This window comes from Hyla sarda, chromosome 3 (genome assembly GCF_029499605.1).
Source record: "Hyla sarda isolate aHylSar1 chromosome 3, aHylSar1.hap1, whole genome shotgun sequence".
Lineage (NCBI taxonomy): Eukaryota > Metazoa > Chordata > Amphibia > Anura > Hylidae > Hyla > Hyla sarda.
In genome coordinates, this window is record NC_079191.1 from 95,821,400 (window position 1) to 95,845,531 (window position 24,132).

At 46.0% G+C, this 24,132-nt stretch overlaps 1 protein-coding gene across 2 annotated transcripts in view; it reads right to left on the minus strand.

The window, feature by feature from the left end:
• The window catches only part of AGXT (alanine--glyoxylate aminotransferase), a 36,770-nt gene extending 24,755 nt beyond the window's left edge, over positions 1–12,015 (minus strand). Inside the window, exon 1 of one of the 2 annotated variants that reach the window (XM_056564689.1) lies at positions 11,709–12,015. In XM_056564689.1, the coding sequence (XP_056420664.1) occupies positions 11,709–11,939 (231 nt within the window). In that variant the 5' untranslated portion in view covers positions 11,940–12,015. Of the gene's footprint in view, positions 1–7,658; positions 7,859–11,708 lie in introns of those variants that run through there. The other variant, XM_056564690.1, reaches the window with a different exon arrangement.
• Positions 12,016–24,132: the final 12,117 nt, after the last annotated feature.

Consider the following 24,132-nt stretch of genomic DNA (forward strand, 5'->3'; position numbering starts at 1 on the left):
GCGCAGCAACGTAATGACGACGATGGAGAGCGCCGACGATGCAGGGGATCCTGAAGAGGACGCGCCAGAGCCCCGAGGACAGGTAAGTGATCGTCAGCGGACCACACGGGGCACCGTAAACGGCTATCCGGTGGCAGCTGCGCTGCCGGATAGCCGTTTATGCAATGGCCCCGACATACAAAAGCATTGTATGTTGATACTGCCTTCAACATGTGATGGCCTCTGAGAGGCCATCGCATGTGGAAATGATTGTATGTCGGGGCCATCGTAGGTCGGGGGGTCACTGTACTTTCTGGTTTATGAATTAATTTACTATTTATACCTTTGGCAGCTGGACTTGCTCCTCCGTTTGGATACATTTCTACCTTCCTGGACATAGGTCAGACGCCGTCACCCCGCCATACTAGGCGGTAAGAGCCATAGTTAGCGGCTCCCTGCGCTACATGCAGGTTGGTGCATCGCCCGCTGTCCACGCTACAGAACCGTCCAATGACGGCACTCCTGGAAAAATAGAGAACTGGCCACAACACACTAGTGTCTGTTATTTGTGCATTTTTTCTTTACAGGTTGGGGGACGAAATACCCTTATGCCAAAAAACATGATTACTACTTAAGTGTTGCCATGTTTCTCTCAACAGGTCGTAGCTAATTAATTTACAAATATTGTTTTGCCCTTGAACGGCTATTTATCTACTTGTGGTTTAAAACGTGAATAACCCCCCTGATGACGCCTGGCTATACAGTGAGGCAGAAACGCGTTGGTGGTTAAATCCTGAGCATACTGACCCATAATCTGTCCCTGCTGGGACAATGGGCCGGTGTTGCTGATTGATAAGACTAGTACCTGTGACGATAGGGGTATCACACTACCCGACTGTCTAATGGACTAGCATTTATGCCGCAAATTGTATCATTAGTTTGATCTTTGTTTGTTTTTGGGGTGCACAGGCACATTACAATTTTGGTGATTTTTATGATTATGATCATTAAAAGTTATATTTTAGCACACCCTGAGCACAATATTTGTTACGCCGAGCGCTCCGGGTCCCCGCTCCTCCCCGGAGCGCTCGCTACACTCCTCTCACTGCAGCGCTCCGGTCGGTTCCACGGACCCGGGGCGCTGCGATACCGCCTCTGGCCGGGATGCGATTCGCGATGCGGGTAGCGCCCGCTCGCGATGCGCACCCCGGCTCCCGTACCTGACTCGCTCTCCGTCAGTTCTGTCCCGGCGCGCGCGGCCCCGCTCCCTAGGGCGCGCGCGCGCCGGGTCTTTGCGATTTAAAGGGCCACTGCGCCGCTGATTGGCGCAGTGGTTCCAATTAGTGTTTACACCTGTGCACTTCCCTATATCACCTCACTTCCCCTTCACTCCCTCGCCGGATCTTGTTGCCTTAGTGCCAGTGAAAGCGTTTCCTTGTGTGTTCCTAGCCTGTGTTCCAGACCTCCTGCCGTTGCCCCTGACTACGATCCTTGCTGCCTGCCCCGACCTTCTGCTACGTCCGACCTTGCTTCTGTCTACTCCCTTGTACCGCGCCTATCTTCAGCAGCCAGAGAGGTTGAGCCGTTGCTAGGGGATACGACCTGGTCACTACCGCCGCAGCAAGACCATCCCGCTTTGCGGCGGGCTCTGGTGAAAACCAGTAGTGACTTAGAACCGATCCTCTAGCACGGTCCACGCCAATCCCTCTCTGGCACAGAGGATCCACTACCTGCCAGCCGGCATCGTGACAGTAGATCCGGCCATGGATCCCGCTGAAGTTCCTCTGCCAGTTGTCGCTGACCTCACCACGGTGGTCGCCCAGCAGTCACAACAGATTGCGCAACAAGGCCAACAGCTGTCTCAACTGACTGTTATGCTACAACAGTTACTACCACAGCTCCAGCAACCATCTCCTCCGCCAGCTCCTGTACCTCCTCCGCAGCGTGTGGCCGCTTCTGGACTACGACTATCCTTGCCGGATAAATTTGATGGGGACTCTAAGCTTTGCCGTGGCTTCCTTTCCCAATGTTCATTACACTTGGAGATGATGTCGGACCAGTTCCCCACTGAAAGGTCTAAGGTGGCTTTCGTAGTCAGCCTGCTGTCTGGAAAAGCCCTGGCTTGGGCCACACCGCTCTGGGACCGCAATGACCCCGTCACTGCCTCTGTACACTCCTTCTTCTCGGAGATTCGAAGTGTCTTTGAGGAACCTGCCCGAGCCTCTTCTGCTGAGACTGCCCTGTTGAACCTGGTCCAGGGTAATTCTTCCGTTGGCGAGTATGCCGTACAATTCCGTACTCTTGCTTCTGAGTTATCCTGGAACAATGAGGCCCTCTGCGCGACCTTTAAAAAAGGCCTATCCAGCAACATTAAAGATGTTCTGGCCGCACGAGAAATGCCTGCTAATCTTCATGAACTTATTCACCTAGCCACTCGCATTGACATGCGTTTTTCCGAAAGGCGTCAGGAGCTCCGCCAAGATATGGACTCTGTTCGCACGAGGCGTTTCTTCTCCTCGGCTCCTCTCTCCTCTGGTTCCCTGCAATCTGTTCCTGTGCCTCCCGCCGTGGAGGCTATGCAGGTCGACCGGTCTCGCCTGACATCTCAAGAGAGGACACGACGCCGCATGGAGAACCTCTGCCTGTACTGTGCTAGTACCGAACACTTCCTGAGGGATTGTCCTATCCGCCCTCCCCGCCTGGAAAGACGTACCCTGACTCCGCACAAAGGTGAGACAATCCTTGATGTCCACTCTGCTTCTCCACGTCTTACTGTGCCTGTGCGGATGTCTGCCTCTGCCTTCTCCTTCTCTTCTGTGGCCTTCTTGGACTCTGGATCTGCAGGAAATTTTATTTTGGCCTCTCTCGTCAACAGGTTCAACATCCCAGTGACCAGTCTCACCAGACCCCTTTACATCAATTGTATAAACAATGAAAGATTGGACTGTTCCATACGTTTCCGCACGGAGCCCCTTCTAATGAGCATCGGATCTCATCACGAGAGGATTGAACTTTTGGTCCTCCCCAATTGCACCTCGGAAATTCTCCTTGGACTTCCCTGGCTTCAACTTCATTCCCCAACCCTGGATTGGTCCACTGGGGAGATCAAGAGTTGGGGGCCCTCTTGTTCCAAGGACTGTCTAAAACCGGTTCCCAGTAACCCTTGCCGTAACTCTGTGCTTCCTCCAGTAACCGGTCTCCCTAAGGCCTATATGGACTTCGCGGATGTTTTCTGCAAAAAACAAGCGGAGACTCTACCTCCTCACAGGCCTTATGATTGTCCTATCGACCTCCTCCCGGGTACTACTCCACCCCGGGGCAGAATTTATCCTCTCTCTGCCCCAGAGACTCTTGCCATGTCTGAATACGTCCAGGAGAATCTAAAAAAGGGCTTTATCCGTAAATCCTCCTCTCCTGCCGGAGCCGGATTTTTCTTTGTGTCCAAAAAAGATGGCTCTCTACGTCCTTGCATTGACTACCGCGGACTTAATAAAATCACGGTTAAGAACCGCTACCCCTTACCCCTCATCTCTGAACTCTTTGATCGCCTCCAAGGTGCCCACATCTTTACTAAATTGGACTTAAGAGGCGCCTATAACCTCATCCGCATCAGAGAGGGGGATGAGTGGAAAACAGCATTTAACACCAGAGATGGACACTTTGAGTATCTGGTCATGCCCTTTGGCCTGTGCAACGCCCCTGCTGTCTTCCAAGACTTTGTTAATGAAATTTTTCGTGATCTGTTATACTCCTGTGTTGTTGTATATCTTGATGATATCCTAATTTTTTCGGCCAATCTAGAAGAACACCGCCAGCATGTCCGTATGGTTCTTCAGAGACTTCGTGACAATCAACTCTATGCTAAAATTGAGAAATGTCTGTTTGAATGCCAATCTCTTCCTTTTCTAGGATACTTGGTCTCTGGCCAGGGACTACAAATGGATCCAGATAAACTCTCTGCCGTCTTAGATTGGCCACGCCCCTCCGGACTCCGTGCCATCCAACGTTTTTTGGGGTTCGCCAATTATTACAGGCAATTTATTCCACATTTTTCTACCATTGTGGCTCCTATTGTGGCTTTAACCAAAAAAAATGCCGATCCCAAGTCTTGGCCTCCTCAAGCGGAAGACGCCTTTAAACGACTCAAGTCTGCCTTCTCTTCGGCTCCCGTGCTCTCCAGACCTGACCCATCTAAACCATTCCTATTGGAGGTTGATGCCTCCTCAGTGGGAGCTGGAGCTGTCCTTCTACAAAAAAACTCTTCCGGGCATGCTGCTACTTGTGGTTTTTTTTCTAGGACCTTCTCTCCGGCGGAGAGGAACTACTCCATCGGGGATCGAGAGCTTCTAGCCATTAAATTAGCACTTGAGGAATGGAGGCATCTGCTGGAGGGATCAAGATTTCCAGTTATTATTTACACCGATCACAAGAACCTCTCATACCTCGAGTCTGCCCAACGGCTGAATCCTCGTCAGGCCAGGTGGTCTCTGTTCTTTGCCCGATTTAATTTTGAAATTCACTTTCGGCCTGCTGATAAGAACATTAGGGCCGATGCTCTCTCTCGTTCCTCAGATGCTTCTGAAATTGAACTCTCTCCTCAACACATCATTCCTCCTGACTGCCTGATTTCCACTTCTCCAGCCTCCATCAGGCAAACTCCTCCAGGAAAGACCTTTGTTTCTCCACGCCAACGCCTCGGAATCCTCAAATGGGGTCACTCCTCCCATCTCGCAGGTCATGCGGGCATCAAGAAATCTGTGCAACTCATCTCTCGCTTCTATTGGTGGCCGACTCTAGAGACTGATGTGGTGGACTTTGTGCGAGCCTGCACTATCTGTGCCCGGGATAAGACTCCTCGCCAGAAGCCCGCTGGTTTTCTTCTTCCTCTGCCTGTTCCCGAACAACCTTGGTCTCTGATTGGTATGGATTTTATTACTGACTTACCCCCATCCCATGGCAACACTGTTATTTGGGTGGTCGTTGATCGATTCTCCAAAATGGCACATTTCATCCCTCTTCCTGGTCTTCCTTCAGCGCCTCAGTTGGCTAAACAATTTTTTGTACACATTTTTCGTCTTCACGGGTTGCCTACGCAGATCGTCTCGGATAGAGGCGTCCAATTTGTGTCTAAATTCTGGAGGGCTCTCTGTAAACAACTCAAGATTAAATTAAATTTTTCTTCTGCATACCATCCTCAATCCAATGGACAAGTAGAAAGAATTAACCAGATCTTGGGTGACTATTTACGACATTTTGTTTCCTCCCGCCAGGATGACTGGGCAGATCTTCTACCTTGGGCCGAATTCTCGTATAATTTCAGAATCTCTGAATCTTCCTCCAAATCCCCGTTTTTCGTGGTGTACGGCCGTCACCCTCTTCCCCCCCTCCCTACCCCCTTGCCCTCTGGTCTGCCCGCTGTGGATGAAATTTCTCGTGATCTTTCCATCATATGGAGAGAGACCCAAAATTCTCTCTTACAGGCTTCTTCACGCATGAAGAGATTCGCGGATAAGAAAAGAAGAGCTCCTCCCATTTTTTCCCCTGGAGACAAGGTATGGCTCTCCGCCAAATATGTCCGCTTCCGTGTCCCTAGCTATAAGTTGGGACCACGCTATCTTGGTCCTTTCAAGATTTTGCGCCAGATTAATCCTGTCTCTTACAAACTTCTTCTTCCTCCTTCTCTTCGTATTCCTAATGCCTTTCATGTTTCTCTTCTTAAACCACTTATCATTAACCGTTTCTCTCCCAAATCTGTTTCCCCCACTCCTGTCTCCGGCTCCTCGGACATCTTCTCCGTCAAGGAAATTTTAGCATCTAAAAAGGTCAGAGGGAAAACTTTCTTTTTAGTGGATTGGGAGGGTTGTGGTCCAGAAGAGAGGTCCTGGGAACCTGAGGACAATATCCTGGACAAAAGTCTGGTCCTCAGGTTCTCAGGCTCCAAGAAGAGGGGGAGACCCAAGGGGGGGGGTACTGTTACGCCGAGCGCTCCGGGTCCCCGCTCCTCCCCGGAGCGCTCGCTACACTCCTCTCACTGCAGCGCTCCGGTCGGTTCCACGGACCCGGGGCGCTGCGATACCGCCTCTGGCCGGGATGCGATTCGCGATGCGGGTAGCGCCCGCTCGCGATGCGCACCCCGGCTCCCGTACCTGACTCGCTCTCCGTCAGTTCTGTCCCGGCGCGCGCGGCCCCGCTCCCTAGGGCGCGCGCGCGCCGGGTCTTTGCGATTTAAAGGGCCACTGCGCCGCTGATTGGCGCAGTGGTTCCAATTAGTGTTTACACCTGTGCACTTCCCTATATCACCTCACTTCCCCTTCACTCCCTCGCCGGATCTTGTTGCCTTAGTGCCAGTGAAAGCGTTTCCTTGTGTGTTCCTAGCCTGTGTTCCAGACCTCCTGCCGTTGCCCCTGACTACGATCCTTGCTGCCTGCCCCGACCTTCTGCTACGTCCGACCTTGCTTCTGTCTACTCCCTTGTACCGCGCCTATCTTCAGCAGCCAGAGAGGTTGAGCCGTTGCTAGGGGATACGACCTGGTCACTACCGCCGCAGCAAGACCATCCCGCTTTGCGGCGGGCTCTGGTGAAAACCAGTAGTGACTTAGAACCGATCCTCTAGCACGGTCCACGCCAATCCCTCTCTGGCACAGAGGATCCACTACCTGCCAGCCGGCATCGTGACAATATTATTTAAGTTGTCTCATAAATTGATTCCTGGACATAGGCCCACATTTATCATTGTAGGTGTAAGTGAAGTATTTTTCTACACCTATTTTTGTGTGCTGTAATGTGTAGGAGCACCAAATGTATTAAATGTTCACAGAGCATTTGATAAATTTTGTGCAGGTCACATTTTCTCAAGTTTCTCTCTTCACATACACCAAAAAGCTACGCCAGGTCTGGGATGGTGTAGTTTTAGAGACTTTTCAGTGGCTTTAAAAAGGCGCAGTTCATAAATCCCATCTATATCATGTGTATTGCCAAAATCAGTGAATTGCAACTCAAAATCAGTGGATCAGTGGCCTTTTTGTGCCTTTTCTAGACACAAAAAACAGTCTAAAAACAATGATAAATGTCGGCCATAGTTTCCTCTTATGCAGCAAGATAGAGATCACAGGCAGCTTTTTAATAAATGTACAGACAGAGGCATTGGGAAATGTTTGTTAGTGGTTTGACACTGCCATAGTAAACATTACTTTGGTCTACGTATTATAATTGTTAACTAATGGTTACAAGACAATATAATAACAGCCTCCTCTAATCCTCGCTACTCTGCTCCAGAAAGCAATAGTTTTAAGGTCCACTGAGTACACTAATGTTCATTTAATGGTATACTAGTACTCCGAATAGCTGCCGAACAATAGATAATAAGCATGGTAACCCATGAAATCCATCAAAATAAAATTAGCCGTTGCATAATTGTGGTGTAATATGTTGATAAAGGCCATAGCTAGACTGACTCCATCTTATCTTGGACATATTATCAGAAGATCCAGCTCGTTGGTGAAGACAAATGTAAGTAACTTTATGAAGAGGATAACCATCCATGGATAGTATCTCATTGAGAAGACCCAAACAAAACATAAAACAAATATGGTCTTCAGGATATCAGAAATAAAATGAATATTGGAGACTAATGGAGGTGTGTGGGGTATAAGTTGGAGCGCTATAGGTTTTGACCTTACCTGGAACATTTCAGGATGCATTGGACTGAGTACTGTTTGCGCTCCAGCAGTCTGGATTCGAGGTGGCATATTTGAGGGACCTGGCCCCAGCAGGAGCTTTTGAGGGACATGTAAAGGCAGCTTCAGGGGTTCTGGACTGCTTACAGATAGCAAGGAAGCCATGTTTCTCTTGAAGTGATTGAGCGTAAAGCAATTTTTAGTCTCCCTATCTCTTATGCTTGCTCTTCATTAACTCAGGTTAACTAGTTAACCACATTTTGGCTTGCCATGCCTTGTGTATCTTCCAATCAGAACGCTCCTTTCTTGACATGTTATATTATTTATTAACAACATACTGAGGGATTTGTTGAGTCAGGTAGGTTTTAGGAATGAGTGGCTTAAGTGTTTGTACAGTATTTGGCTTATAAGAAGATGAATTTCTTGCTTAGTATCCAAAAAATCTAAGCAGACGTACTACACCCACTAGTCAGATTCATGACTATAATAAAAAATAGGTGATGAACAAAACTAACTGCCATTTTGTAGCTTTAAAAGGAAACAATCAACATATTTTACCCTATACAACGCTTGGAAAAGCATTATAGAGGGTAAAATCTTTATCCTCACCATCCCTGGGGGACGTTCCTGCTTTCAGGGATGGTGAAGATATGAACTTATAAACCAGTCCCCGCCAGTCCCGTAAGTAGTCTCCTAGGCGGGGAGCTCCTCTCACCTAGTCCGATACTTTGGCCTGCAGCAACGCCCCACTCCGCTTGACTAACAGGGCGCGTCATCGCTCTGCTCCGTCAAACAGGGCGCGTCATCGCTCTGCTCCGTCTATTCAGTGAGCAGAGGGATGGCGTGGTCCGTCAATCAAGCGGAGGGGGCTTTGCTGACGGCCGAAGAACGGGACTAGGTGAGGGAGCTCCCCGCCCAGGGTGTTTGGCTTGGTCTCAGGCTGTCAGTACTATACTGAGGTATAGTACACAGCAGTACAGATGTATTGCCGTGTACTATACTTACGATTAGACATTTGCATTTTCAAGTCCCCTAGAAAACCTAAACCTACAACTTGTCCCACAAAAAGAAAAACCCTCACACAACTCCGCTGGGTAAAAAGAAAGAAAAATTATGGCATTTAGAATATGGTAGCATGGTAAATAAAAAAAAAAAACACCCTAATAAGCAGAAGGACCCCAAGTTTATGTGCTGCTTTTTTTTTTTTTTCTAAGGCCTGTATGCAAATCTAGGACCACACGTGGGATATTTCTAAAAACTGTCAAATTGGGGGACTAAATATTGATTTCTGTTAATGCCTGCTGTGTTACAGAAAAAACTGATTCAAATGTAAACATTTTTACCTCCATTTTACTTTAATTCCTTTGAACCACTAAAGGGTTAACAACATTTCTAAATCCTACTTTAACTTCTTTGAGGGATACAATTTATAGAATGGGATGGTTTATAGGAATATCTAGCTTATATGTCTCTCAAATCCACTTCAAAAATGAACTGGTCCCTAAAAAGAAATTATGTAGGAAAATTTCAGAAAAACCTTAAAGAATTGACTGCTAAACTTCTAAGTTCTCTTATATCCTAAAAAAAAAAGTAAAAGCAAATGTTTATCAAATGATATGAAAAGAAAAAGAAAATCTCAGTATCACTTGGATAAGTTAAAGGGGTACTCCGGAGGAAAACAAGTTTCAAATCAACTGGTGCCAGAAAGTTAAAGAGATTTGTAAATTACTTCTATATAAAAATCTTAATCCTTCCAATACTTATCAGCTGCTGTATGCTCCACAGGAAGTTGTGAAATTCTTTACAGCCTGACCACAGTGCTCTCTGCTGCCACCTCTGTCCATGTCAGGAACTGCCAAAAGCAGGAGCAAATTCCCATAGCAAACCTGCTCTGACAGTTTCTGACACGGATAAAGGTGGCAGCAGAGAGCACTGTGGTAAGACTGGAAAGAAATACACAACTCTCTCTGGAGCATACTGCAGCTGATAAGTACGGGAAGGATTAAGATTTTTAAATAGAAGTAATTAACAATTATGTATAACTGTCTGGCACCAATTGATTCGAAAATGTTTTTTTCCTCCAGAGTCCACCTTTAAACCCCACAAAGTGAGACGTCAGGTTTGAAAAATGTGCCTTTCTAACAAAGGCCAAAATGGGCTGTGTCATGTGAATAAGGCTATAGGACAGCACACAGAGTCTCCTGGGGCACTGTACGATTTAGGGTGCATTCACATCATGATTCTGCCGTATACGTTTTCTATCTAAATACCTATACAACCGTACAGCAAACTAAATACATTGGCCTACCATACAAAAACAGATACATCTAGTTGTGTACGTTTTTGTACGTTTTGTTCATTTTTTTTCCGTGCACAAAAAGGTGTCTTTTAAACTTTACTCCACAGCTGCCCCAAACTCCTGCAGTACTACTCCTACTCCCATCATGGAACAGAGTCTGTTCCATGATGGGAATAGTGGCAGGTGGGATGGCTCCCAGTTATGTGAATTAACATCACTGTAACTTCAATTCTCTGCAGAGAGCTGTGAATGGACAGTCGGTGCCGGCCAATCAGGGCTCCTGGTGGGGAATATGCATTTAAAATGCAGAGTTTTCATATACCTCTTCTGGGAGCGGAGCGGCGCAGCATGACGCCCGCTTCCCTGGTTTATAAGTTAGGATCGCAGTGGGTCTCAGAAGTGAGAACTGATGCGATTGGTCCCTCAGCCACTGTACTACTACACCCAATATGGAACAGATTCTGTACTACTACCCCCAACATAGAGTTGTAGTACAAGCTACTGCAGAGTCACATCAGCTTCCTGCAGACTCCCACAACCGGGGGGAACTACTACCCCCATCATGGAAAAGAGTCTGTTCCATGATTGTAGTACCCCTGGATGCGGGAGTCTGTGGGCGGCGGTTGAATGGCTTTTTCCACCATTATAACATGCACAATTTTGTATATGGTTTTGTCAGTTTTTTGTTTCCTGTTTTTGGGGGGGGGGGGGGGGGGGGACTGATACAAAACCGTATTGCAAATTTGTGATATGCATGTAGTCTTAACTACAGAAACTCTGCTTGGGGTTGTACCATGCTTTGTTAGATGCAGGAGCTAATCCCCTGAGAAGCAATGCTTTACAGGGATACAAGATGAAATTGAGTATGCAACATTTTTTTTACTTTGGAATTATGTATCATAATAATACTTTAAGGCTAAGTTTCCACTTGTTTTTTTTCTGGCAGTTTTTGGAGATCTGTCACTGTAGTTTTTGAGCCAAAGTCAGAAGTGGATCCATAAGGGAGGAGAAGTATAAGTCCTTCCTTTATTTGTCCTATTCCTTTTGAATACACTTCTGGTTTTGGCTAAAAAAAAACAGCCTAAACTTAGCCTAAAGATGATAATAGGAGCTAAATGTAGAATTGTAGAACTGCAAACTACAACAAAAGCTAAAAGATGGGGATTTAGTAAGCTTTCTGCCCCTGTTCTCGGGGTCATTTTGCACTACTTTTTTCTGTCTTTGACTCTTTAGACACGCTTATCAGGTATCTGCACCATCTTTTTGTGTCTTCTTGTCATTTTTATTTTTTGGACCTTAAAAGGGGGCATGGTGTAAGTGATGTAGGTCCTTTATAGGTCCTTTATTATATGTGGCTTTTTAAAAGTCCTTACATTTATGCATAACTTAAAATCACACAATAAAAAAGTGTGCAAATTCATCAGACATTGTTGAAACTGACCTGAAGGAGAAAGTGCCAGCTTTTAAAAATGGGTGAAAATGTGACAAGTGATACATTTCCTGTAGGTGTGATACACAGAGGCAGTAACATGACACATTTATAGGTAACAGAGCTCTTAACTTGAATAATAGTATTCATTTTGATAAGCTTTAGGGGCCCTGCCCTCAAGGGCTTACAATTGTATGCAATAATATTGCAGTAGCTGTACTTGCATGAGCTACACAAAAGGACAAACTCGGCTCTACTATATAAAAAGCCATCACGGTTGTACACCCATTTGCCATTCAACACAGGTCATAACTATTGAACTTACCTGGAACATTTCGGGGTGCATGTGACCAATCACCTGTAGAGCCCCGGCAGCCTGTACCCGTGGAGAAACATTAGAAGGGCCAGGGCCCAGCATTAGGCGTTGAGGGACATTTAGAGGCTGTAGAAGGGCAGGAGATGGAGGCACAATGGTGTGAGTGGACATCCTGACAGATCCTGACAACCGGGCAGCACGGAGCAAAGAATAGGATATACTTCTGACTGACCCTTGCATCTTTATTAACCCTTGACTGGACAATGGAACGATAACGCACAGTGAACCTTAACCTAGTGCCTGCGTCCCTTCAGTTCTGGGATCATTTCAATGCTCTCCTCTCTCCTCCCTCCCTCTCTCTCCATTTGTCACACAGTGTCACTCCCACTAACCCTAGGGTCACAGGTGTCTGACCTGTACTCTGTAGCACTAGGGACATTACACCTATCCACATCTGCCAAAATACCTTCTGCACTGAAACCATCAAATGGATATTATGTCAAGGACTCGTGATGCAATATGTTTGATGACTGGGAACAACATACAGTTGACCAATCTTGTCTCGGTGCTGTTGATAAAATATCTGCATTTCTGGATAATAGACGTATTTGTTTACCTGGAAGTATGGGTGACATGGACAACCTGATGCTTATACATTCCCATATGTGAATGTTGTGTCGAAGTCTACGGTGTAATAGAGTTGGTAATAGATAACCACAGAATAACACACAAATAAGAAGTTACTTATTACAGTGGGTTCTAGGTAAAGCTTCATTGACTGCTGACAAAGGCAAATTGCTTGTTTAGTAACAAATGTCGCTAGTCCAGAATAGTAGATTGTATGTTGTTTTCTTACTATTTTGTTTTACTAATATTTTAAGTAATAATATTTCCATGCACCCATATGTGACATCAACATAATTTGGGGGAGATTCATCAAAACCTGTCCAGAGGAAAAGTTGCTGAGTTGCCCATAGCAACCAATCAGATCGCTTCTTTCATTTCTCAGAGGCTTTTTCAAAAAATGAAAGTAGCGATCTGATTGGTTGCTATGGGCAACTCAGCAACTTTTCCTCTGAAAAGGTTTTGATAAATCTCCCCCATATGTTTATTATGTGATGATTAGATGATATATTGTATTCTGTATCATATATTGTTGATGTTTTAGTCACTAATCTAGATGACAAAATTATTGGAAATTTTAAGTGGGCAATTTTTATGTTACATTTTACATGCCGCTCTGTAGCATTCACAATGGAAAATACAGCACTGAAAACTGTATATGTCACAATAAACAGATGTAAAACACTCTACAGAGCGGGATGTAAAACACAACATAAAAATTGCCCACTTAAAATGTCAAATAATTACTTTTGTCATCTATATTAGTGACAGAAACATCAACGATATATGATACAGAATACAATATTTCATATAATCATCACATAATACACATAGTTATCCCCATCAGCTAAATCATTGTTTTCCAGACAGTGTGTCTCCAGCTGTTGCAAAACTACAACTCCTAGTTGGAAGTAGTTTGTAGTTTTGCAACAGCTGGAGTCACACTTTTTGGAAAATAGTGCACTAAATGATGTATTACTAAGTAGTTACATATAAAACCAGGCTCAACAAAACAGAGGTGCTGTTCGCCAAGGAGGATCACATCGCACTACGTATAGATAAGTATTAAGAGAAGAATCATGAGGCATTTACTTGTTACACCATATGAATAAATTACAGGGTAAACAGACCAAATCATGTTCTGGAGGCCATGTTTACAAAATGACAGGACTTAAAGGTGAACTCCATCCAAAACGAACTTATCCCCTATCCATAAAAAGCCGAGACTCCCTGTGATCTCCAGAACGGGACTCCAGCTCTCAATAAGGAGCACGTGTGGTAGACAGCACATGATCCATTCATTTCTATGGGAGCGCCGAAGAGACCCGAGTACAGCACTTGGGCATCATGATGGCCCCCATAGAAATGAAAGAAGTGCGTGCCGTCTACCAGTAGAAGACATGCACTCATCATTGAGAGCCGGAGCCCCGTTCCGGAATTGCGGGGGTTCCCAGTGATCGGACCCCTTAGGATCAGCTACTTATCCCCTATCCACAAGTTAATTTTGGCTGGAGTTTAACCCCTTCAGGACGGAGCCCATTTTGGCCTTAAGGACCGGAGCGTTTTTTGCACATCTGACCACTGTCACTTTAAACATTAATATCTCTGGAATGCTTTTAGTTATCATTCTGATTCCGAGATAGTTTTTTTGTGACATATTCTACTTTAACATAGTGGTAAATTTTTGTCGATACTTGCATCCTTTCTTGGTGAAAAATCCGTAAATTTGATGAAAAATTAGAAAATTTTTGCATTTTTCTAACTTTGAAGCTTTCTGCTTGTAAGGAAAATGGATATTACGAATACATTTTTTTTTGGTTCACATATACAATATGTCTACTTTATATTTGCATCATAAAATTGACGTGTTTTTACTTTTGGAAGACACCAGAGGGCTTCAACGGTCAGCAGCAATTTTCTGATTTTTCACAAAATTTTCAAACTCTGTATTTTTCAGGGACCAGTTCAGGTTTGAAGTGGATTTGAAGGGTCTTCATATTAGAAATACCCCATAAATGACCCCATTATAAAAACTACACCCCCCCAAAGTATTCAAAATGACATTCAGTCAGCGTTTTAACCCTTTAGGTGTTTCACACGAATAGCAGCAAAGTGAAGGAGAAAATTCACAATCTTCATTTTTTACACTCACATGTTCTTGTAGACCCAATTTTTGAATTCTTACAAGGGGTAAAAGGACAAAATTTTTACTTGTATTTGTAGCCCAATTTCTCTCGAGTAAGCGCATACCTCATATGTCTATGTAAATTGTTCGGCAGGCGCAGTAGAGGGCTCAGAATGGAAGGAGCGACAAGGGGATTTTGGAGAGTACGTTTTTCTGAAATGGTTTTTGGGGGGCATGTTGCATTTAGGAAGCCCCTATGGTGCCAGAACAGCAAAAAAAAAAAAAACACACGGCATACCATTTTGGAAACTAGACCCCTCGGGGAATGTAACATGGGATAAAGTGAGCCTTTATACCCCACAGGTGTTTCACGACTTTTGCAAATGTAAAAAAAAAATAATCATTTTTACCTAAAATGCTTGTTTTCCCAAAAATTTTACATTTTTAAAAAGGGTAATAGCAGAAAATACCCCTAAAAATTTGAAGCCCAATTTCTCCCGATTCAGAAAACACCCCATATGGGGGTGAAAAGTGCTCTGCTGGCGCACTACTGGTCTCGGAAGAGAAGCATGCCGCATGTAGGAAGCCCCTATGGTGCCAGGACAGCAAAAAAAATCCACATGGCATTCCATTTTGGAAATTAGACCCCTCGGGGAACGTAACAAGGGGTTAAGTGAACCTTTATACCCCACAGGTGTTTCACGACTTTTGCAAATGTAAAAAAAAATTTTTTTTTTTACCTAAAATGCTTGTTTTCCCAAAAATTTAACATTTTTAAAAAGGGTAAAAGAAGAAAATACCCCCCAAAATTTGTAACACAATTTCTCCCGAGTACGGCGATACCCCATATGTGGCCCTTAACTGTTGCCTTGAAATACGACAGGGCTCCAAAGTGAGAGCGCCATGCGCATTTGAGGCCTAAATTAGGGACTTGCATAGGGGTGGACATAGGGGAATTCTACGCCAGTGATTCCCAAACAGGGTGCCTCCAGCTGTTGCAAAACTCCCAGCATGCCTGGACAGTCAACGGCTGTCCGACAATACTGGGAGTTGTTGTTTTGCAACAGCTGGAGGCTCCGTTTTGGAAACAGTGGCGTACCAGACGCTTTCTTTTTTATTGGGGAGGGGAGGGGGGCTGTGTAGAGGTATGTGTACATGTAGTGTTTTTTACTTTTTATTTTATTTTTTGTGTTAGTGTAGTGTTTTTAGGGTACAGTCGCACGGATGGGGGTTCACAGTAGTTTCTCGCTGACAGTTTGAGCTGCGGCAGAAAATTTGCGGCAGCACAAACTTGCAGCCAGATACGTACTGTAAACCTCCGCCCATGTGAGTGTACCCTGTACATTCACATGGGGGGGGGGGGACATCCAGCTGTTGCAAAACTACAACTCCCAGCATGCGCTGACAGACTGCACATGCTGAGAGTTTTAGTTTTGCAACAGCTGTAGGCACACTGGTTATGTATCACTGAGTTTGTGACCTAACTCAGTGTTTCACAACCAGTGTGCCTCCAGCTGTTGCAAAACTACAACTCCCAGCATGTACGGTGCATGGTGTACATTGACTGCTGAGAGTTGGAGTTTGCAACAGCTGGAGGCTGACTCGTGAAACACTGAGTTAGGTAAAAAAAAAAAAACTCTAAGTTTCACAACCAGTGTGCCTTCAGCTGTTGCAAAACTACAACTCTCAGCAGTCACCGACAGCCAACGGGCATGCTGGGAGTTGTAGTTATGCAACCAGCAGATGCACCACTACAACTGGCAGCATGCACTTTAGCTGTTTGTGCAAGCTGGGAGTTGTAGTTATACAACAGCTGAAGGTACACTTTTCCATAGAAAAAATGTGCCTCCAGCTGTTGCAAAACCATAAGTCCCAGCATGCCCATAAGGGAATGCTGGGAGTTGTGGTGGTCTGCCTTCTGCTGTTGCATAACTACAGCTCACAGCATGCCCTTTTTGCATGCTGGGAGCTGTTGCTAAGCAACAGCAGGAGGCTGTCACTCACCTCCAACGATCCAGCCGCATGAGGTCAGACCCTCGTCATCGCCGCCGCCACTGCTCCTGGGGCCCCGATCCCAACATTGACGCCGGGGATCAGGGTCCCCAGCACCCGGGGTGCACGTCCCGCACCCGCTCACGCCCTCCGGAAGAGGGGCGGAGCGGGTGCGGGATTGACACCCGCAGCAGGCGCCCTGATTGGTCGGCCGGTAATCCGGCCGACAAATCAGGGCGATCGTGAGGCGGCATCAGTGCCACCTCACCCCTGCAGGCTCTGGCTGTTCGGGGCCGTCAGAGACGGCCCCGAACAGCCAGTAATTCCGGGTCACCGGGTCACTGGAGACCCGATTGACCCGGAATCGCTGCAGATCGCTGGACTGAATTGTCCAGCGATCTGCGGCGATCGCCGACATGGGGGGACATAATGACCCCCCTGGGCGATATGCCGGGATGCCTGCTGAACGATTTCAGCAGGCATCCGGCTCCGGACCACAACCGGCTAGCTGTGGGGACCAGAATTCCCACGGGCGTATGGATACGCCCTCGGTCCTTAAGGACTTGGAATGCAGGGCGTATCCATACGCCCTATGTCCTGAAGAGGTTAATAAGTTATCTGTAAAAAGTGTGTAATTTGATGAATGAGATAAGGGGGGTTATACCCTTCTAATTTGAGAGGTCTTCACCTCCCTAGCATTTGAAGAGATATTTAAGGCATTTTACCTGGTCAGATTAAAGTCCTACAAACCTAATTAAGTTTTTTTTTTATCATCAGTATAAAGAAGTACTCCATTGTTTTATTACATACACTCTCACCATCACTAGTCCTACTGCGCCATTTTTTTAAATTTCAACACAGCTGCATCCATGTGTTTTATTACTCTAGTTTGGTCATGTGATCACATTCCACATAGTCACAGCAATAAGTCCCTCAGTGGGCCCAACACCTGTGCCGCAGGTCTGCCTGAGGCAGTCTAAAGCCACAGGACAGCCTTTGGGGCTGGGACACCACACAATCAGTGGCAGTCATAGATTGGGGGTCATCCACTTTGTATTACAGCTGTGAAAGGATCAGTGAAGGCAATAACTGTTCATAAGAACAGTCTACACTTTCTGCTCAAATACGTCTACTCTACCTGTAGTGCTGATAATGTCATTCTGTAGGAACATTATAAAAGCCTCCAGGGTCTTATGTACATCTGGAGTGAGGTGCAAGACAACCTATATGGTTAGTTGTTTATAGTCCGGAGGATGCAGGCCTAGCGAGTTGTCATCACGGTCCCCTTAGTTGCTTCCCACTGAAGAGGCAGGCTCTGGTGCCATCTTAGAGTTCTGTACTGCCTACAGCAGGGAGTAAGTGAGCGGCTGTGAACTAGGTTTCTACCCTCTCCATTGTAAGTACTAGCCCATAAGGTGACAGAGCAAGGCTGCAGACAAGGGGAGTCCCAGGCTGGGACTTCTGAAGGGTTTGCAGAACGTTTCGGGGCAGGTGGGAGTTCCAAAACTTGCTCCTTTACATATCAGTGCTGGAACAGAAAGTCCATGTATGCTTTTTGAATTTGTGTTAGCACAATAATATGTATGTGGCTTCACTCATTCACACTGGTTAGGCTGGTATATTAATTTTCAGCATTATTGTTTAGCATTCAGATTTGTATATACCTCTTCTTAGCCCATCACTGTTTAACTTCCATGAAAAAAATAAATATTTTTTGTTTGTCTTTTACTTCTTGTAAGTGTGTACTGATCTCAGATAGGGGTTTCCGGAATTGACCCCTGGCAGAAAAGAAAGACCTTTATGCATTCCTAATAGACTCCCAGCAAGATTTAGCTGGAGACACTGCTCATAGTGTGGTGAGAACTACAGGCCCTCTTTTCTTATAGAGGTTGAAACAAGGACATCGGACACCAGTAAAACGTAGTTTTATACAAAGCTATTGTGGTGTCCCGGTAGAGGACCTTGTACTGTACCCTCCCTAAGTCCCCTCAGGAAGAGTCCCTTGAGTCCATAGAGCTCTCTTGCAGGGCTCACCCCTTGCTCACCCTTCACTGTCTCATATAAATGCAGTGTATATTCATGAGGCATTTACTTGTTACACCATATGAATAAATAACAGGGTAAACAGACAAAATCATGTTCTGGAGGCCATATTTACAAAATGACAGGGCTTAAAGGAGAACTCCATCCAAAACTAACTTATCCCCTATCTTTAAGAAGCAGAGACTCCCTGTGATCTCCAGAACGGGACTCCAGCTCTCAATAAGGAGCACGTGTGGTAGACAGCACATGATCCATTAATTTCTATCGGAGCGCCGAAGAGACCCGAGTACGGAACTTGGGCATCATTACGGCCCCCATAGAAATGAAAGAAGTGCGTGCCGTCTACCAGTAGAAGACATGCACTCATCATGGAGAGCCGGAGCCCCGTTCCGGAATTGCGGGGGTTCCCAGTGATCGGACCCCTAAGGATCAGCTACTTATCCCCTATCCACAAGTTAATTTTGGCTGGAGTTTAATAAGTTATCTGTAAAAAGTGTGTAATTTGATGAATAAGTTAAGGGGGGGGGGGTTATACCCTTCTAATTTGAGAGGTCTACACCTCCCTAGCATTTGAAGAGATATTTAAGGCATTTTACCTGGTCAGATTAAAGTCCTACAAACCTAATTACGTTTTTTTTATCATCAGTATAAAGAAGTACTCCATTGTTTTATTACATACACTCTCACCATCACTAGTCCTACTGCGCCATTTGTTTTATTTCAACACAGCTGCATCCATGTGTTTTATTACTCTAGTTTGGTCATGTGATCACATTCCACAACTTTTATCAAAATGCTGGAACACAATAGACACAGCAATAAGTCCCTCAGTGGGCCCAACACCTGTGCCGCAGGTCTGCCTGAGGCAGTCTAAAGCCACAGGACAGCCTTTGGGGCTGGGACACCACACAATCAGTGGCAGTCATAGATTGGGGGTCATCCACTTTGTATTACAGCTGTGAAAGGATCAGTGAAGGCAATAACTGTTCATGAGAACAGTCTACACTTTCTGCTCAAATACGTCTATTCTACCTGTAGTGCTGATAATGTCATTCTGTAGGAACATTAGAAAAGCTTGTATGGCAGCCTCCAGGGTCTTATGTACATCTGGAGTGAGGTGCAAGACAACCTATATGGTTAGTTGTTTATAGTCCGGAGGATGCAGGCCTAGCGAGTTGTCATCACAGTCCCCTTAGTTGCTTCCCACTGAAGAGGCAGGCTCTGGTGCCATCTTAGAGTTCTGTACTGCCTACAGCAGGGAGTAAGTGAGCGGCTGTGAACTAGGTTTCTACCCTCTCCATTGTAAGTACTAGCCCATAAGGTGACAGAGCAAGGCTGCAGACAAGGGGAGTCCCAGGCTGGGACTTCTGAAGGGTTTGCAGAACGTTTCGGGGCAGGTGGGAGTTCCAAAACTTGCTCCTTTACATATCAGTGCTGGAACAGAAAGTCCATGTATGCTTTTTGAATTTGTGTTAGCACAATAATATGTATGTGGCTTCACTCATTCACACTGGTTAGGCTGGTATATTAATTTTCAGCATTATTGTTTAGCATTCAGATTTGTATATACCTCTTCTTAGCCCATCACTGTTTAACTTCCATGAAAAAAATAAATATTTTTTGTTTGTCTTTTACTTCTTGTAAGTGTGTACTGATCTCAGATAGGGGTTTCCGGAATTGACCCCTGGCAGAAAAGAAAGACCTTTATGCATTCCTAATAGACTCCCAGCAAGATTTAGCTGGAGACACTGCTCATAGTGTGGTGAGAACTACAGGCCCTCTTTTCTTATAGAGGTTGAAACAAGGACATCGGACACCAGTAAAACGTAGTTTTATACAAAGCTATTGTGGTGTCCCGGTAGAGGACCTTGTACTGTACCCTCCCTAAGTCCCCTCAGGAAGAGTCCCTTGAGTCCATAGAGCTCTCCTGCAGGGCTCACCCCTTGCTCACCCTTCACTGTCTCATATAAATGCAGTGTATATTCATGAGGCATTTACTTGTTACACGATATGAATAAATAACAGGGTAAACAGACCAAATCATGTTCTGGAGGCCATATTTACAAAATGACAGGGCTTAAAGGAGAACTCCATCCAAAACTAACTTATCCCCTATCTTTAAGAAGCAGAGACTCCCTGTGATCTCCAGAACGGGACTCCAGCTCTCAATAAGGAGCACGTGTGGTAGACAGCACATGATCCATTCATTTCTATGGGAGCGCCGAAGAGACCCGAGTACGGAACTTGGGCATCATTACGGCCCCCATAGAAATGAAAGAAGTGCGTGCCGTCTACCAGTAGAAGACATGCACTCATCATGGAGAGCCGGAGCCCCGTTCCGGAATTGCGGGGGTTCCCAGTGATCGGACCCCTAAGGATCAGCTACTTATCCCCTATCCACAAGTTAATTTTGGCTGGAGTTTAATAAGTTATCTGTAAAAAGTGTGTAATTTGATGAATAAGTTAAGGGGGGGGGGGGGGGGTTATACCCTTCTAATTTGAGAGGTCTACACCTCCCTAGCATTTAAAGAGATATTTAAGGCATTTTACCTGGTCAGATTAAAGTCCTACAAACCTAATTACGTTTTTTTTATCATCAGTATAAAGAAGTACTCCATTGTTTTATTACATACACTCTCACCATCACTAGTCCTACTGCGCCATTTGTTTTATTTCAACACAGCTGCATCCATGTGTTTTATTACTCTAGTTTGGTCATGTGATCACATTCCACATAGTCACAGCAATAAGTCCCTCAGTGGGCCCAACACCTGTGCCGCAGGTCTGCCTGAGGCAGTCTAAAGCCACAGGACAGCCTTTGGGGCTGGGACACCACACAATCAGTGGCAGTCATAGATTGGGGGTCATCCACTTTGTATTACAGCTGTGAAAGGATCAGTGAAGGCAATAACTGTTCATAAGAACAGTCTACACTTTCTGCTCAAATACGTCTATTCTACCTGTAGTGCTGATAATGTAATTCTGTAGGAACATTAGAAAAGCTTGTATGGCAGCCTCCAGGGTCTTATGTACATCTGGAGGGAGGTGCAAGACAACCTATTAGGTGCAAGCATTCCTAATAGACTCCCAGCAAGATTTAACTGGAGGCACTGCTCATAGTGTGGTGAGAACTACAGGCCCTCTTTTCTTATAGAGGTAGAAACAAGGACATCGGACACCAGTAAAACTTATTTTTATACAAAGCTATTGTGGTGTCCCGGTACAGGACCTTGTACTGTACCCTCCCTAAGTCCCCTCAGGAAGAGTCCCTTGAGTCCAAAGGGCTCTCCTGCAGGGCTCACCCCTTGCTCACCCTTCACTTTGTCATATAAATGCAGTGTATATTCATTATGTGTATCTATTGCTCATTTGTATAAAGTTGTACAGTTTGGATAAAATGTATAGGACCTTCCTTGGTCACGTGATATACCACAGGAACCCCAGGCACTAGCAACCAACGGGCTGTAGTCCAGCCCCCTAGTATATAAGGGGCTGTAGTCTCTATTCTCACTCTCTTATTTCCTGCTTCTCATCCTGTACATAAAAGCAGCATCAATTCCTGCAGAATTGCATCTAGGCCAAAGCCTAAAGAAACGCAGCCACTTCTAAAACGTGAGTTACAATTCTCTCTACAAATCCTGTGACTGCTACTCAGCTAAGGAATATATTAGTAGCACAGTTGCCTGCCTAAATATCTCAATAACTACAAGTCCAAGCAAGCCTGTAAGGTATCCTGTGTCCCGGTTGCCTCTGAAGGAGCTGCATAATTGTAAAGACTGCTCCCTAAACATTTCAAGTAAAAGCTCCAGTTTATTCAGAATCCTTGCTGTGGACATTCCTTTATTACAAAACCGTTTTTGGGTTGGTTGATGGCGGTTACCATACCGGAATAACCACATCCTGGTGTCACGAACACTAAGGGGTTAACAACATCTTGCCCCCACCAGACCCTGCTACATACTGCAACACCCCAGTCACCAGATCTCTTTTGGCATCCTAAGAACAGGATACGGGTGTGTGCCTTTAATAATTCAGCCACCCAGGCCACCCGCAACAAAAAACGGGTGTATACCGTTATTGGAAGTGCCACTAGTCCTCCCCCTATGCAGGAATGTGTATAGAGAACTGTCCAGGATTGTCGCAAACCGCAACAGAAATTGCGCCCAAAAGTGTACAGACATTGTTGCTGAAATTGTGGAAGGGGGAGGTGAAGAATTTTGTATTGTGGCCAGGTGTAAAATTAGGAACAAAGCCATGTTACGTTCCCCGCAACAAAAAGTACCTGAAGGGGTTAAGGAAGAACCCGAGAAGCTGTTCTGTGCCCCGCCCCTGTGTGTGGACATCATGTAGCCGTCTCTATGCCGAAGTGAAATTGTTCTTGTCTGCTTGTGTTTGCCGGGGGACAGGAAGTCAGCGCTGCACCGATGACGTCCTTCCGGCCGGCCGCCATTTTGTTGAAGCCTCTTATAAAAGAGACCACGCGGCCAGCCCTCTGCAGTCCGGAAATGGCAGAGAGGTTTAAAGACATGGCGGAGCCCACCAGAGCACGTGAAGAGAGCAGCAAGATGGTGCTGGAGCAGCGGAAAGTTGCCGCGGCTGCAGCGCAGCTGTTCCATGACCTAGCAGACTGTTTGCAGTGATTGTCCCTTGGGGCCAAGGAGGCCTGCAACCTGCCCCCACTTCCAGAGGGCAATGAATGGCCAGCTACCCCAAAAGGGGAATCACCACAGTCTTCAGCAGCAGCATCGCCGGTGAGATTGTTCCCTCACCACAGATCCTGGGGATCCTGGGCGGAGATCGCAGCCGAGGAGTTGGATGTAAGTACGCCGGCCGAGGCCGTATTTTCTACTCCTTCTTACTCCTCCAGCCCAGATAGGGAGTCCCCAGTGCCGAAGTCTGTTCCAGTCAGCGCACGCCGCAGTCACCCCCTCTTCCTCAATGGGTGTTCGGCAACGAGCCAGTGCTTATCCAATATATGTGGGACCACGTCCTTCCCCTGCCAAGGAAGTCCCATCCACAGGTCCCTACAGCACTGGCTGAGATAGCCCGCAGAGAGGCCAAAATAACCGGCATCATAGAAATGAAGAGGTCCAGCTCTGCATCTTCTCTCATAGAAAATGTGCCCAGACCTACTCCCCCTGAGGAAGTGAGGCCTAATCAGCGGGCACCAACTTATGTGCCTAGGCCTACTCCAGTCCCAGAGGTGTGGCCTAATCAGCAGGCACCGACCGATGTGCCATGGCCGACTCCACCTAAGGAGGTGTGGCCGAACCAGCCGGCACCTATAGTTGTACCAGTGGCCTCAGCTGCTGAAGTTAATGTTGTGGTCAATGTAAATCCAACCATGGCACAGTCCCGGCTGACCCATGTAGCCTGGAACACTATTGTCAACCCCGTGAGGGAAACCCAACCTCGTGCTCCCAGATATATATCACAAAGCAGGAAGCACACCGACAGGCGAGAAGTAAGAAGATCCAACTTCTAAAAGTATTGTTGGCATTATACTAACTGTGTGGTACATAGTTACATACATAGTTACATAGTTAGTACGGTCGAAAAAAGACATATGTCCATCAAGTTCAACCAGGGAATTAAGGGGTTGGGGTGTGGCGCGATATTGGGGAAGGGATGAGATTTCATACATTAGTA